This window comes from Poecilia mexicana, unplaced genomic scaffold (assembly GCF_051168715.1).
Source record: "Poecilia mexicana isolate PSO_F unplaced genomic scaffold, ASM5116871v1 scaffold_7, whole genome shotgun sequence".
In the NCBI taxonomy this organism is placed as follows: Eukaryota; Metazoa; Chordata; class Actinopteri; order Cyprinodontiformes; family Poeciliidae; genus Poecilia; species Poecilia mexicana.
The window spans coordinates 27368591-27385923 of NW_028263376.1; the positions used below are offsets into that span (position 1 = coordinate 27368591).

A 17333-nucleotide genomic window follows, 5' to 3' on the forward strand; every position below is an offset into this window, starting at 1 on the left:
GAGACGCTGGATTTGTTGTTTCATCCCAAGATCAGCAGTGACCCTCATCTAGCTGGCCTCTCATTCAAAGTCTGCCTGTCTGGTTGATGATTCAGTCTGATGTCATCTTCATCTATGTGCCACAGAAAAACAGTACTTGGGTATATGTTGTTTTATACTTGCCACATTTTGAATTATGAAAATTACATGTGGAAATTAAAATTGGATTTATCCCCATTAATCTTGAGTAAAATCCTGTTAATCTTGAGATGGTTATTTGTAAAAAAGAAAAAAAAATTCCTGGGTTTTTCCAGCATGTATCAGTTTCGTGCCTGTGTTGTTTTATTTTTCTGAGAGTATATTCTTTTGTAATTTTATGACAGTTTTAGGACATTTTATTCCCTTTTCTGGGATATGGCCCATTTTTAATGAATACAAAAAAACTCCATCTGTCCAGGGATGCATTGCCCTATTAAATGAAACAGTAGAAAACCAGAAAACAGAAAAGTTTGAAAAATACATGAAATACAAAAAAAGTGGTAAACTATATAAACATTTTTTTTTCAATTGTTTAAGAATAATTAAAATGCCTGCATATTATTACATCCCTTTGCTATGCTGCAACTTTTTAAACTGGGAAAATTTTGTCTGTAAATTTTAGTTAGATGTAAATTTTAACTGACTTTTGCGACCTTTTCATGAAAAGAAACGAATAATTAAAAAAATGAAACACGCGTAACTGCAGGAGCATTTATGAAACCACAGTGGCTGAAAAAGTGAGGTGTGACGAAGTTGTCTGATGCAAATGGAAATGCTCAGAGTGGGCTTGTGAGTGAAACATTTCCCCCATGTGGGATGAAGTTTAAAGGGCAGCAGGGCAAGAACTGAAACTGTCACATTTAATATGACTTCCTGTATTGACAAACAACTGCTGTAATAGATGCACAGCTATGAAAGAAATCTCTGAAATTGTTACAACTATGCACTGTTTAGTCTATCATCTAAAATCCTGATAAAGTAAAATGAAATTTTAGTTGTAACACACCAAAATCGGAAAAACGGAAGGAATATAAATAGTTTTGTCACTCACTGAGCCCCATAGTCCAGTTCTGACTCTAAACCCACCTGTTTAGAGATTCTTTTGAACCATTATAAATGAAGCATTTACTAAACATGCTAAATATGGCGAGTACTACACGTGCTAAATATGTTTCATACTAAACTCGTGTTTAGTACTAAACATGCTAAAAGTAGTACTAGGCATACTAAATATTTAGTATGTTTAGTACTAAATACGTTATCATGATTTAATGATGTGTATTCATCATCAACATCATGAATACACATGACGTATACTTATGATTTTGTTGATGGCCTTCATTAAAATGTAATGTTCATTACCGGTTTCATCAGTTGCTGACTGCATGGTGTCTTTTATGACTTTGTGTTTTTTACGATGTGAAGCACTTTGAACTGCCTCGTTGCTGAAATGTACTATACAAATAAACTTGATTGATTGAAAGTTTCAGACCACTCCATTATCAGTCCTTTTTTATCCCCACACTTCTTAAGTAAGAACGATATTCACAGCTCTCTACTGAGTCACAAACGATGACCCCAATGTGAAAAATACAACATCAATACAGGACTTAGATATAGGGGAGAGAGTCAGCCTTCTGTGAATTAGCATAGAGAGTTTGGACCCCCAGATATCTAACTGCTCCCCTCCTGCAGCATTAAAAATAACCCTCATCCGACTGAGCAGACAGAGTGGGAGTATTATCTCGCTGAGGTTTGTTTAACATGGACCAGACAACATAGACACGCACGCATGCACACACACGCACGCACGCACGCACGCACGCACGCACGCACGCACGCACACACACACACACACACACACACACACACACACACACACACACACACAAAGCCACAGATAAAGGAGAAACGGAGAACGTTGGACTGGGGCAGAAAGAAATCTTGCAGAAGCTGCACAGCTGATATCAATATCTTCATTACATCCGTTGCAACATCCTTTAGGTTCTGGAGAACTCAGCAGCGGTTCTGATTCTTCGTCGACTGCGAACTGTTGCTTCTGTAATTCATTTTGTGCACTATTTATCATCAGAGGCCATTATTTTTGTTTATGCACATATAAAAAAAAAAATAAGATAAGCAAATGGGATAAACCAAAGACCTAGTCAGACGTAGACTTTCTGTAAAAGAAACTCACTGAACATTTTTGTTTACTCTGAGAAGACATTAAATGTTTACTTTTTAAAAGTTTCTTTTTCCACGTGAGATCAAAGAAAACTTTTCAGTTTGCCTAAACATTTAATTTCATCCTTCATATTTAACGTATTGGGAAGTTGAGGATTTGATGTTAAATCCTAAAGGTTTAAGCATATGTAACAGTTCCATATTTATTATCACAAATAATAATAATCACATGTAATTATAATGCTGTTTAACAGAAAATATTTTCACAGAACAGTAGTTTTATTTATTGAGACTAGTTTGTTTTTATCCTATTTTAATAATACAGTTTAAAGTGGAATTTACAGATGTCGCAATGATTACTTAGACATTTGTATTTGAGAAAAGGCTTTTTCCTGTGCAACAACTGAGGTAGTGAAGAGAAAATTAAACACATTTATCAAAACAATTAAATGTAAAACGTTTCCATATTTCCATAGTCATAAGAAATGCTTGTATGTTGACTCTCTGATGCCCCCTTCTGGTTCAAAATAAGACAACAAGAACTGGTTTATTTGCAAAATACAAAACCTTTATTAAAGATCTGCAATATTTCATATCATTCTGTGGTTTACTTTCTTGACCATAGTGATTATGGTGGTGCATTTTAGGTCTATTTAAACAAACAAATAAAAAAAGGGATTAAAAAAGTGTATAAAATGTGCTTTAAAATGGAAAATAACATCTCTTGAAATATATTTACACTAATATAAAGATTGTAAATAACCATTGAACCCTTACAAGGTTCAATGCTTGTAGAATATGTACAACTAAATATTTCAGTCTGTCTTTGATACCTGTGATAAATGCTCCTTTAACTTAAGTTGAACATTTTTACATTATAGTCAATACTGCTTTGGTGAGAACTTCTGTTTGTTTTACATGGGTCCTGTAAATCATAGTGAAACAAACCAAGCTTTTGTGCTGCCTATGACTAAGTTTTTGTGAAAAACCCACTTTAGAAAAGTGTGAGTAATAAGCAACGATTTCCCGTCTTGGAATGGTGAGTTAACAAAAAAAAAAAAAAAAAAAAAAAAAAATTCCCTTATGACCCCTTGCTATAAATATGCAATTGCAAAATGGTCAAACACATACGGTTTTGGGAAGAGTTGACTATGCTGATGACGTTCAACATTCCTCCTGTTGGTTTTTGTAATTTTTCATGATATTTCTTGGTGTTCTCGCTTAGATGTCACGTTTGAGTTTCTCTATGCTGAAGTCGCTTTCGACGTCCAGTTTGGAAAGAGTTTTCTTCACCCTCAAGGCTGTGAGGCGGGCCGTTGGGTTCTGGTACCAACACTCCTTCATGATCTTGACAATGGTTGATAGGATCTGGACACACAAAGATGTAATTAGAGTTAATAGCCACTGGCGACATGTCCTTGTTTTAGTAAACTTCATAGTACAGTTTCAGTTTTGCTTCAAATGAGCCAGTCTTTCTTGTAACAATGCAATATACTATAAAATACAGCGTTTTCATACGCTGCAACCACAAACATCAATATATCATATCAAGATTTCATCCAATAAACCAGGAGAAAATAGCAAATAATTGTGAAATGGAAGTAAATAAATAGATACAAGGCTTTTAATATTTTCAAAAAAATCTCACAAGTAGGGTGTTTATTTGTATTCCTCCTCAACTTTAAATTCCCTCAAATATAATCCAACATAACCATTTGCCTTCATTTGTCGACTCATTTGTGACAAATGATATCTGTCTGCCTATGCTGACATGAAATGTATGGAGAAGACTAACCATAAAAGGAGCCAAAGGGAGAACAGTAACAAGACAACAAGCTGTGCACGCCAAATATCTGCCCTTCATAGCAGAATGCCAAGAAAGCCATTAGATATTACACCTAGAGTTTGCCATTTGGAAGACACAGTAGACATGGTGCTCTTGTCAGATGAAATTAATACAGTATGTTACTTTTTTCTTTTTTTTTTTGGCTTCCAGGCAAAACGCCATCAGTTATGCATTGGGGATTTTTTTTCTGATTTTCACAACTGATTTTCAGAAGAAAAGGGGAAAGTAAATTCAGGGTTTTTCTTCAAATGAGCCAGTCTAAAAGACAATCTGTTGGAGGCTGCAAAAGACTTGAGACGGGTTCTCCTTCCAGCTAGAAGTGTGGGTCAGTGGTGTGCTAATCTTATTCACATGGGACAAAATAAAATTACTCTACAAAAAAATGTTTTTAAAACTGAAAACACAAAAACTGTTATTTTTTATTCACCTGCTCAACAATCAGCTAAAATGTAAACATTTCATTGACACAAAAAGTTTGATATTTGTACAAAAAGGGAAATACTTGTAGAAATAAAACACAAGAGTCTTGCATGTTTGCCTCATTAAAAAAAAAAAAAAAAAAGAATGATTCCCAGCTATTTTTGGTCCATTGTTTTCTATGTTGCGGCTTTACAACTTTTTTTTGCCCACATTCAGCAACAAAGAACAGGACATGAGTGACTCTGTCTGTAAAACCGGCTACTCTATTTAGCCAAGTTCAGTGAATGGGTGTGTCCAAATCTGCTATTGAGGAAAAGTTGCTGAATGTCTTCGGTTCTGTTTACTACGAAATTAAAATGAAACATTTTCATTTTTGGGAAGATTACCATGTCAGTGTAAATTTCACCTGGAACGTCTTGTGCCAGCAAATTGATTCTTCAATATAGCTGCGTGTCTGGTTATGTGTGTGTGTGTGTGTGTGTGTGCGTGTGTGTGTGTGTGTGTGTGTGTGTGTGTGTGCGTGCACTGGAAGGACTTACTGGGTGGGAGTGGAGCCTGTTGTGCAGGCTGGGCTTCTGCTGGTCCACACACACCACCTTCTTCATCTCCTCAAAGCTTGGATCGGAGGGCACCAAGTCAAAGAAGGGCGGCCGATACTCCTCAACAATCCCTGAGAAAAGTGGGACAGGAATAAACAACAGAAACTTAGTCACACCTATTTAAAATAACAACCATGACAGAAAAAAAAAATGCAGTTTATGAAAGTAAATATTCTCCCTGTCAAACTGCAAGATCACATGTCATACCTCCTCAAATTTATATCAGCTTCTTATTTATTTATCCCCCCATAAATTTACAGCACATACATTTTTCCTCTCATAAAAGGCTTGAAACAGCAAGATAAGCTTGCTGGAGATAAGCTGCAGTGGGAGTTTTTGTAAAGTATGTTTGGCTGAACAGGACAGCGGGAGAGATATGGGTTCCCTGGTGACTGCATGAAGACCTTCCCCCACATATGTATTCATCTGCACATTGTGTCCGTGTGTGCAGCAGCAGTGTGTAACCGGGTTGCACATGGGAATGTGTTTGCAATGACAACTTGTGTGCATGGGCATCTGGGCCATGTAACAGTGAGTGCTGACAACAGATAAGACTGTTTATAATTACTGCAGTGCTAATCATGGGAGAGGAGAGGAGAGACAGACACAGACGAGGAAACAAAAAACAAAAATGCTCAACTGATGAGATGCAGCCTTTTGTGCGTGCATATATACTTCCCGAACCACAACATGGTGAGGAAAAGACACGTTTGGTTTTCCGATAAATAGGGGGGAAACTAATAATTTCGTTTTATTTTATTTGGCTCAGATTTTTAAAACAACAAATCTATTGCAACGCCTGACAAGTATACTCACACCCCTGGACTATTTTCACATCACTAGGAGAAAATCACATACCTCTGTGGATTTTATTGGGATTTTATGTGACAGACGGACAAAGTAAGGTGGCAGGAAAACGATGCAGCATATGGCATTTTTAGAAATAGAAATCCAAAAAGTGCTACATGTATTTCTTTTTAAGATCACCCTGTCTCCACTCCCATCTTCCTCTACCTCGACTATATATCATTCTCCACCCACTTTGCAGATGTAGAGACTGACATCTTTTCTATTTCCTCTCTGCAGCAAAGCAGAGAGTTGATCAAGTTTTGTTCCAACTTTTTAATTTGATTTGCTCTGAACTTTGACTATGCTGTTCTAACAAGTTGAAATGCTTTCATTGTATTGTAACTCTGGTTCTATGTCTAGGTCTATTTTCCAGCTTGAATGTGAACTCTCACCTCTTTTGCAGCTTCTAAGAAGTTTTTTATCCATTTTTGTCATGTAATGTGAACAGAGGTCCCCTAAAGGGTCCGTCAGATTTTGGCTGCAGATTGATCATTAAATACAGACATTTGAAGCACCTCATCTGCTTAAAATCCATAAAACAATTTGTTGTCGTGACATGACAAAATATGGGTACCGTTGCTAGGTTCAGGGTCTACCTGCCAGCTTACCATTGACGACAGTCCTGCGGGTTATTTCCCAGAAGACCAATCCGAGGGCCCAGATGTCTGTTTGCTTGTAAGACTCAAAGACATCGACACGAATCGTCTCATCCAGCACTTCAGGGGCCATGTAGCGCTTCGTCCCCACACGAGGGTTGTTGCCCACATCCAAGTAGTCATGAGACTGAGAGTGCATCACAGCCAAGCCTGAGGAGGAGGTGTGCGTAAAATACAGGTGAAATTATTCCATCCATCACTTTGGATGAGCGAGTGAAATCAGCACAAATTTGAAAGCAGATGCAACATGCACACTTTACCTAGATCGGCGATGCAGCACTGTCCGTTCCTCTTCACCAGGATGTTTCTGCTCTTGAGGTCTCGGTGGGCGATGGCCGGCTTCTCCTGGGAGCTGACTATCTCAGTGTGGAGGTGGACCAGGCCGCAGGCCACCGAGAGGCACATCCTCAAGCAGCTCTCTGGCTCCAGGCTGCGGTACTGCAGGAAGTCGTAGAGCGAACCCAGCTCATGGAAGTGAGTGACGAGCCACAACTGGGTGCTGGAGTTTTTGGACGTCATGTCCGAGGCGATGAAACCTGAAAGGACAAAACGAGAGATGTCGGGAAACGGACTTCTGGGTTTACTTTTAGTCTCGTCTCACATTTAATTTGATGGGTATCAAAGTTTTAGGTGGCCGTACAAATGGTGGAAGGCACATATTGTAGCTTTAAAAAAGTCTTTCTCGATGTAGAAAGGTTATTTCTCACAGCTTTCGCTGCCGTACCAAGGATATTCTCATGGCGCAGCTGCACTGTATTGTAGATCTCTGTCTCTCTGAACCAGGACTGCTCGTCCCTGGAGGAGAAAATCTTGACAGCCACATTCTCCCCCATCCATGTCCCCCTCCACACTTCACCATATCTGCCTTTACCTGGATGGGAAAAGACAGAGTTAATCAGGGTTACTGCAAAAGAGAGAAAGAGAACAAAAAATAAACTGAAACAAAACTGACCGACACATTCAACAAGGGAGATTTGTCTCGCCATAGTTCTTTGGACCAGATATGGAAGGCCTGTCCCACTTCCTGAAGTACAAAACTCATCAAAAATTTCCTAAAAAAAAAAAAAAAAACAAGAGACGCAGATATATTTAAGAGCTAAAATAGTCATTTTACTCTGTCTCATTGGAAAGTATGAGATGTTGCTTACGCCGTATGTGGGGTCATTTCCGGAGGGGACTTTGACCGCGAGGCCGTGATCTTCGGGGTCTTTCACCTTGCTGGGCGCACGTCGAAATCGCAGAAACAGCAGAAAACCACACACGCTTGAAGTCGTGAACAGCAGCAGCAGAGTCACAGCGATCCACAGCTTGGGATGTGGGTACTCTGGGGGAGGAACTGTTGTCGGGTCCCCATCTGGACAGACATAAATGATTCAGTCACGAATCCTCTGAAAAATTCATTTCAGTAATGTAGCTAAATAACTATTTCAAGCTTTTATTTTTGTTCCTTTTAATGATCACAGCTAATATAGAAAGATTCGTGCCTTTCCAAACGCAATCCAATCGGCGGTTTACCAGAGGTGGAGTCTATTCAAGTTGTAGAAACGTCACAGCAATGGCTGCAAATACTCAATAATATGTGAAATCGCATTTCTTTTTTATTCTTTACGTATTAGCAAAATTACTTTGCACATGCACAGTTTCCTTTTATAAAATGAAATAAATTAACCTTTCAGTGAAGTTCTAATGTGCTGAGATAACGACTACATAATCAGACTGGTGAGAGTCTCGAAGTACTAATTTTCCGTAACTGGCCACCAGGGGGAAGCAATTACAACCTCTAGAGAAGATGAAGGCTCGCCACCAACCCATGCAAGTTGACCAAAGTTACCTCAAGCAAGCTAACCACTCAGATCCATTAGGTTCATCAATACATTTCTACGATATATAAATATTGCAAAAGTATGACTAAAGGTACTGACTAATATTTGGAGGCGGTGTGATCAGGGTGTTGCACTTGTCCGTCTGGCAGCACTGGACAAAAAAGCCGGGGAAGGATCCGAAGCACTGCTCTCTGTAGTGTTTTGCTGTGAAACATCCCCATGTCTCAGTGACGGGGCTTTCTGCTCCTGGGTCCTTGTTTAGCACCCAGGTGTAGAAACAGTAGTCTCCTCTGCACGTCTCATTGCTGCAAATGCGTGTGTTCCTTGGGTTCTCACATTTGCACAGCTGCTTCCCTTCTTCACCGCCATCCTGGTTCTCTGAGGCACAAGAACAAAATAGAAAATAGAAAACAAAATTAAATCTAAATCTTCTCACGTAACGGTGAGGTAAGAAAAATGGCTTACCTGGAGAGAAATTACCCTTCTTTTGTGAGGGGGAAAAAAAGCTATTTTTCTGAAATCATAGGCGGGAGGTCAGAAATGATTTCCTTTTAGGAGAACACAAATTATAAGTTAGCCCCATTTCCTGTGATGCCGCATGATGGCATGTCAACAGCCAGCTTGCCGTCGTTCATTGGGAGCGACCATTTTGGTTTCAAATGACAATATTGTCAAAAATGAGACAACACAATCCAAGATGTAAGCCTGAGTTTGCTATTGGGCCTTTAAAGATTCCATTTAATACCTGAACACATGGGATAAAGTGTTCAAAACTTAAAAGTTGAAGTTCTCCACAGGTACATTAGGGAAATCATCAAAAATTACTTTTTTCAGAAATGCAATTTAAAAGTGAAACTTATATATCATTCACACAAAGTAATGCATTCTAAATTTTCCATTTCTGTTTAGTTTGATGATTATGACACGAGTAAAGAAAAACCAACATTTTCCATGTGGAATATAGAATATTTTGTATCACTGCATCAGTGCAGCGTGGCATGTTGGAGATCAGTTTGTGGCTTTGCTGAAGCAAATTCAAAGCCCCAGGCTGCCCTGATAGCAGTCTGCATCGTGTTGGTGTCTCTCGTCTTCCTCTGGACATTTTGCTTTGGGGTTCAGGTCAGGCCAGTGGCCTCATTCAGTGTCATCATCTCCAGGTACTTTGGAAGTGTGAGTAGGTGCCAAGAACCGAAGGACACTGAAATTAGCGTAATCATAAAGCTTATCAGCAGAGTGAAGTGGTCTAAAGTTTCTTGTTTGGAGGCTGCACTGACTTTGGAATCAACAACACTACATGGACCAACACCAGGAGATGATGTGGCCCAAATAACACCGGACCTCAGGCAACTAGGAGTCTGTGGCTTCCCACTCTTCCTCCAGACTCGGGGACCTTAACTTCCAAATTGAACGAAACATTTACTCTCAACTAAAAATAAGTTTTTAAAATACTCAGCCACGGTCCGGTCTTTGTTCTTTTTGGCCAATACAGGAAGCTACTGAAATTGTCCTGGTTCCGGAGTGACTTATTGCAAGAAACGCGACCTTTGCCTGAATGAATCTCATCTTTCTAGGGTGGTTCTTGAAGTACCGACTCCAGCCACTCCCCTAATCTCTTGTCTCTGCTGCTTATGCACTTTTTCCTGCAGTGCTTTTTTCCTTCCACTCAACCTTCCATTAACACGTTTGTATGCAGACCTCTGGGAACAGACAGCTGGACTGTTCTTGGCTGCTACTCCTTGTTGACAGTGTCAGTGACTCTCCGCTTGGCAACTGTGAAGTCAATGGTGCTCTCTGTCTATAATAGCTGATATTTTTATAAAAACTTCTGACAAAAAAATTATATCTTCATGAGCTGCAAGCTACGATCAGATATATCCTTCAGTGTTTAGTTAATATTTTATATCAGTTTCATGTTTTGAAATAAATTAATTTTTTTTTTTTACTTCTTGATAATATTACATTAAAATACACCCATGTTGTGCACAGAGTGACACACATACCCTCTTATGAGTTGCAAAGCTCTGCAGGAATGCAACTTTGTTTAAACTGCCAGAGGCGATTTAAAAATAAAAGCAAAACAGTCGAGCATATAAGACACTTTCCTCTTGAAGTGGGTGGAGGAAATCTTCTGCCTCTCATTTACTTTGAGTGCTCATCATGTCACGAAGCCAGTAAACACTGGTCCTGTTTAAGCTTGTTGGCTGGACACATGCGGTTTCGTTTCAGGGGATTGAGCAGAACTTCGGCAGAATAAAACAAGTGAACGCTTCATGAGAAAAGCAAAAAGAAAAACAACAACTTTATATTTAACTCACCTGCATGAATGGTGGAAGTCAAGAGAAAAACTCCTGCTAACAGAACCGTGAGCAGAGCAGATCTTCCCATCACTGAGGAAATAAAAGAGAAACTGTGTTAGCAGAAGTTTTTTTTTTTTTCCCCCTTTTACTTAGAAAGGGAGAAGTGACCCAGAAGAAGCAAGAGATCTCGGCTGCGGCTTGATTTCAGTTTACAGATGGTAACTTAATAGTTGTGTCCATGAGGAGCAGAGCGGTGGCTGAAGTCGAGGCCCTAAAGGAAGCTATGAGGTCAAAAACAACAACCAGAGGATCCAGCCTGTCTGACTGTGTTTAATTGCACTGGGTGGGAAAAAAAAAGGGGGCTTAAGGGGAAGCGGACTGAAAAGGCCCTTGAGTGTGTTTGTGTTTGTGTGTTCTCGGACTGCTTGTGGCGCTGTGCTACACGGGCTCCAGGCCTGACGACTCCTCAGCTAGCCTGCTCACAGAGTAAATATTGATGGCTATGCTTCCTGCCATTGAGTGGCCCCACCCGGCTGGCAGGCGAGACTCGGGTCTGCTCATTGTTTAGGGCCATGGCGCTGGCAGTCACGCACAGTGAGAGGACTGCGATACACACACTCGTAACTTAAGAGAGCTCGGAACGGAGCTTTTACTAAAAAGTGAAGCAACGTCTTTCAACAGCACCAACTTTAATTCACTTGTATTTTGTTTTCAGCTATTTTCATTTAGATCAACTAAATGACTTTAGCTCAATTCCAATTGGGTTGTTTTTTTTTTTTTTTTTACATTATGCCAACCATAAAACAGAATGTTGCAACAATATTTGTTTCTTTTCTACAAAATGATCCACAGATGTTTGTGTTTTGGTTTTCTTTTGTCTTTTATTTTTCTAGACCTTTGGCTAGAAAATCTCTTGCCAAAATTCATTTGTTCATTATTGTGTTGGGGTTTTGTCATATAGCTTAAATCCGTTGTGTTTAGTTTCTTAATTTATTATTAATATTTATTTCCTACTTTCATCTATGCATTTAGATTTACTCTCTTTCGTTAGCTTCAGGCCTTTTCCCTTTTGGTTTGTTAATTCTTTTGAGTTCAGCTTCCTTTGTTCTAATTAGTCTCTTCTAATTAACCAAACTCTTTCCTTTGTCATGTTCCACCCATGCCTCAGTATTTAAGCTTCTGGTTTTTCATTGTTCCTCACTGGATTCTCAAATTACTCTGCCTGCCTTACTTTGCCTTACTTTTCCCATTATAATGTCTTCTGTTTATTACTATACACCCTGGATCTAAAGACTAGAGAAGAAGTTCACATTGCCGGGGGTCGAAGATCCTAAACATATAGCAATAGCTCCAATGAAAGGGCTTAGACGAAAGCACATTGGTGTCCAAGAACATCTAACATAAAAGTGTCTTTTAACCAGTTCAACAAGTTAATGTCAGCGGCACTCTGTTTCGTAAACTCTAAAAAAGGAAGGAGCTCAAAGGTGAAAGGTGTAAAAGAGAACGGACGCAGATCACCGCCACTAGACCAGTGCATTTTGATGAATGAAGCAGGTGTTTGTTATCTAGTTTATAGAATTGATAAATTAATTAAAAAAAGGCTTGTTCACTTCTACAATTTTAATCTCATTGCTGGTTATTTTGTGTTGAAATCGGCCCGTTTTCAAAACACTTGAAAATCAACAAGTTCTCAAGTGGTTCTTCATGCTTTAAAGAAGATTTAAAGCAAGTTTTTTTTTTTTTTTTACACTAAATGTAGATGTAGCAAACAAAGAGTTACAAATACCTCCTTAAGGAGGAAGGTTTTGATTGAAGAAATTAGTGTAAATGGTCCACTGGCTCTCTGGCGCCTCTGCTTCAGTCAGCATTTATTTAGGAATAATGGGTTTAAGCGTGACCTTTTTAAATCTCAAACCCAAGTTAATAAAGGCCAACATACCGAGAAGCATTTTAGCACCTGCCAAGATATACAAACCTGCCTTTGTGGTGGTTTGGTTAACAAGATGTGGCGTCAATTCCTTTCTGTCTCCAGTTTGCGTGATTTCCATGTGCTTTCACGGATTTCCTTGCGGTCTCACAACACGCCTGTTAGCTGTTAGTTTTATTGCTAAATTTAAAAAGTGTCCTTTTGATGTGTGTGCGGATGATTGTTTGTGTCTGTGTTCCCTGCCACCGGCCCGTTGACCACTAGCATATGAGCGGCAGCTTTTAGCTGACCTTTAACGGCATTACGTGAGTACAGAAAGAGGAGCTGTGGAGCTACACGCATGAATGTAACAGAACCATTGTGTTTTTTTTGTTTTATTTATATTCTTCCCATATGTGGAAAATAGCAAATGAGTTCAAGTCTTGTCCCAGTTAACTGATGTTTTAAGGATATTTTCTGTGACGAGTCATATTGTGAATTTTAGTCGCACTAATCAGAGCGGCATCCAGGAGGTGACTCTGGAGGAGCCGCAGAGATCCGCCGCTCATGTGGGAGAATCCGCTGACTGGACAGCTATTAGTTGTGTTGTCTAAATATCCGGACTTTGCAGAAGAATGGCAAGAACAAAACAATTGTTGGTAGGAAGCCATAAGAGATCTCAAAGTTTGCAACCAGTCGGACAGGAGATCCGGTAAACACTCTGGCTAGATGACACCAAAACTGATCTTTGTGGCGTTCATGTGTTGGGAAACTAATGAAGCACCTCACACTGGAAGTCTATCCTGGAAAACATCATGTTAAATCCAGCAAAAACTTGAAATCGGGAAGGAGGATTACCTTCCAGGTTAACAAGACAAACACTACAATGGAATGGCTTGAATCACACTCATGGTTTAGGATGATCCAGTCAGAGTCCAGACATCAATCCAAATGAGAATCTGTGCAAAGATTTGAAAATGGCTCTTTATATTCAGTTCAACAATGCTGGACTCTAGATGTACAGCAAAATGTGTTTTTTCAAAGAATTGTCTCAGAGAGGCTGGTTGTAAATGCATGCCACATCTCTTAGATTTTTATTTGGACAAAAAGTTGAGGAATCTTTTATCCTTTTTCTGCTTCAAGGTATATCCTTATAATACACTAATATTGTTAATCTATCAAATAACAAAACTGCACACATCTTGCAGTCGAACCAGCGAACTTCAGCCCAGGGCTTTCGATATCCTCTTTTAGATGCATCTGCTTTAAAAAAAATATCTAAGTGACAACTACAGGAAGCCATCTCGTTGCATTTCAAAGGCAGCGTGAGTTGTGACAGAACAGAAACCAGACAAACACCTGGTGTCATTGAAACTTATTTGTTTGATGCTCTGAAATTTCTAATTGTTCTTTTCCCCCCCTCCTCTCTTAAATTGCACAGTTCCTGCAAGTCGAGCTGCACTTCCTGACGAAAGCAGGCCATAAAAGGAGTTTCTTCTGGGAATCAAAGGGTGAACTGGTGTGTCACATCTCCTCCAAATCCAGAGCAATCTGATAGAAGTAAAGCAACCTCTAGCTTGAGACGTCGCTGCTCTCAGGGTTGAACTCGAAGTACATAACATGTTAAAACCACAGCCGCCTTGTCTTATCACCCGGCACAAAGTGCTTCCTGAATCATGCAGCTTTTTAAAAAATGTAACCTCAACCAAGAAAGTAAATCTGATGGTTGGCCTAAACACAAATGCCACACGCAAACTGGACTAATTCTTGATTTAAACAGTCCACTCGAAGAGCTAGCTATCGCTGAAATGTTTCAGAGATCTCAGTGAAGGGAAATCTCCCACCGCAGGCGTACAGACTTTATACTTAGCTCCTGTTTGTCTCCATTCTGTCCAAAGCTACACCCACGTGACCCAGGGGAAAACATCCACTGTCATCGCTTCCTCTCATCTGCGTGGCTCTAACGCAGGGAGGCAGATCTCTCATTCCATCTGAACGACTGTGCGGTTACAGTGGTCGGATGTGTCGGGCACCTCATCACACACAAGCTTTCCTCTTCTTTAGATTTAATGGTTTTTTTTGGGGTTTTATTCCCCCTGAGAATACATGCTGTTATATTACAACAGCATCTACCATGAGGCCTAAAGCACTAAAGCAGACGACGCTTTCCCCCCCTTAAATCAAACCTGAAATGAACGTTGGTCTGAGAGAGGAAATGGCAAATTCTTCAAACTCAGCTGCACACACAAACGCTGCTTCCCAAACAGAAGACGGAAAACAATGAAAGGAAATGCACGAAAAGAAAAATAACAAACACACAGATATTTTAGTGTGAACAGCATGCACCTGATGAGCGAACACCAGCGGTCACATGGAAAGATGACCTGAAGTGTGGAAGGTCAAATAGCTCCGGCATGTTTGTGCTGGTGTAAGTTCAGTGGGAGAAAAAGAGAACTTAAATGGAGGAGAAACACAACCACGAGGTCTTTGGGAAGTACCCAAAATATATGCCTAGATTGAATTTTTACCTATAATCACCGCAACTCGTTAAGATAAAACATGTATTCTTTTAAAACAAAGCAACAAACCAACCAACACAGATTTCCTTCAATTATAAAACTAAAGTCATATGATACACTCTTTGCACCGTCTTGTTTTTTGTTTTTACAAATTCACATTTGAAATCTGTATTTGAAATCAATGCCAGACATTTGCCTTCAAATGTCTCCTAATTAATAAATAGATTCCATCAGCATAAAATTTAATCTCAGCATGAATTCAATCATGTTCAGTGAAGATTTCAAAGATGGCCTATTTATGGTCAAATAAATAGGCTGTTACATAAAGTCTGGTTTGCAGTTTCTTACAAGCCACGAAGGGGAAGAAGATGCTCTGCTCAGTATTTGACCTTTTGACCTGCATTCAAAACACTATAAGGGAAGAAAAAAATGAGACTGCACATCATCCTGAACAAACCCCCTTTGCTGGTACACATTAGTGACTCTAAACATATAGCTAGCACTACAATAAAATGGCCCAGTCAAAGTCCAGATCTAAATATTGTTAACAGATGATCTCCTTCCAATCTGACTTCAAGTTCAGTCAATGCTTGACTGAACTTGAGCTTATAGCTAAGTTATAGCATCTTAAATTAGCTGTAAGATGTGCAGGGTTGGTAGATACTTATGCATTGTCTTGTTGCTGTAACTGCAGGAGAATACAAATACGCGCAACACTTCTCCTACTTTATTTGTGAAAAGAATAATAAAAATATAAACATGATCTGTGATCTTCTTTTTACAACGATACACTACTTTGTGTTTGCAAAGTTTGTGCTTACAGCAAAATGTGGAAAAGTTAAAAGGAAAGGCTAAAGGTTCTCTTTTAAAACAAATACACGGGAAAGGACTAAATGTACTTCTGTCTGAAGCAATTTTTAAAATTAATTTATGCATTTAAACTTGGGAATTCAATAAAAATCTGAATTGCTCTTGTTGTGAAAATTAAAATAGCTGAATATTTACCTAAAAATACAGCAAAGAAATAATGCAAATATCTTGATTAATCACCTACTTCTTCCCATGTGAGCAAAAGTCCCATTAAATCGGATAACAAATCAATTTGTGAAAAGTTGAGTTTCTGTGATCAATCACTGGACATTAGATCAAATATAGGCGCTCATAGATGGAAAACTAATAGTTTTCTGTCTACACGTGACACCTGTTCACATCTCTTAACATGTGACCAGCTTCGAAAAGTGACTTAAGGCAAATTACTTTGTGTTGTTACCTATCAGCACTAATTCGGTTATGAGGGAAGAGTTAAAAGAAAGTCAAAATGTGTTTATTACCTGATTCCTGCTCCCCTTTTAACTTGTCAGATGGAGCCGCCAGACGTAGCCCATATCACAAACAGGACGAATAAGAGTTTAAACCCGCGCAGGAGGTAAACCTGGCCTCATCGTGAGAGACTGAAATAAACCAGTTAAGAGTTGGAAGGCCCAGCTGCAGATGTTTCATCCGGAGAGATCTCACATCCTCTCCGCTGCTTCGACGACAAAACCAGCCGCGGCTTCGTGAACGCAGAAAAACGCTTCTGGTAAACCAGAGAGCGGTTTCAAACTTAAAACCGCGTCACTTCAGAGCACGCACGCGGAAAGATGAAAGTAGTGTTTCAAAAAGGGGGCGAGGTGGAGAGGGGGAAAAGCAAGAAGAGGACCTCAGAGCGGGTTGTCTGAGTCCACGGCGAGCTGAATGAAGCCTATCTCATCTGGGTCCAAATCTGCGCTGATAAAACCCACAACAGGAACATCGTCGTGGGGTTTCGGACCAGACTCCTTCCGCTTCGACTGGCTTCACAAGAGACGGCGGAGGGGACTCGGTTCCCATTAAGTAAGAATTCTTCAGCCGCCGTCCGTGTTCCCGATTAAAAGGCGAGATTAGAGATTTTTAAATAGTTGTAGGCATAGAGTTGTCCCACCCCTTATTGTTCCGTCCAGACTCTGAGCGCCTGGAATGTGTTCTCTTAGCGGTTTTCCTGTTGCTTGCTAAACCTCTCATTTTCCTTTCCCCCTGTGGACTTGTGTTTTTGCTGCCCTGACAGGAATGTGCGTCAAAGAGTTGCACCAAATTAAACCAAGAAGCAGAGACTGTCCGGCCAGATTTCCACCCTCAATGTTAGAAATGGTTAAAGTAGTGTTTATTGTGTGTGAGCCGTAACCTGCTTGCGGTGCTAG

At 39.7% G+C, this 17333-nt stretch overlaps 1 protein-coding gene across 1 annotated transcript; it reads right to left on the bottom strand.

Annotated features, from left to right (window-relative positions):
- Positions 1-2748: 2748 nt before the first annotated feature.
- acvrl1 (activin A receptor like type 1) lies at positions 2749-17105 on the bottom strand. The gene is made up of 10 exons (XM_014993305.2): positions 16449-17105; positions 10711-10782; positions 8495-8773; positions 7721-7926; positions 7525-7624; positions 7297-7443; positions 6833-7108; positions 6525-6722; positions 5008-5138; positions 2749-3570 (listed from the first exon to the last, which is right to left on the bottom strand). The coding sequence occupies exons 2-10, from the start codon at positions 10778-10780 to the stop codon at positions 3424-3426; spliced, it is 1554 nt and encodes a 517-aa protein (XP_014848791.1). The 5' UTR covers positions 10781-10782; positions 16449-17105; the 3' UTR covers positions 2749-3423.
- Between the last annotated feature and the right edge of the window lie 228 nt (positions 17106-17333).

What these genes read in the sequence shown, in the direction of transcription:
- acvrl1 (XM_014993305.2), bottom strand. Translation starts at nt 10,780, where the DNA reads ATGGGAAGATCTGCTCTGCTCACGGTTCTGTTAGCAGGAGTTTTTCTC. An exon ending in CTCCCTTGTTGAATGTGTCG is followed by an intron (nt 7,444 to 7,524) that starts GTCAGTTTTGTT and finishes TTTCCCATCCAG; the next exon opens with GTAAAGGCAGATATGGTGAA. An exon ending in ACAGGCTCCACTCCCACCCA is followed by an intron (nt 3,571 to 5,007) that starts GTAAGTCCTTCC and finishes TTGTGTGTCCAG; the next exon opens with ATCCTATCAACCATTGTCAA.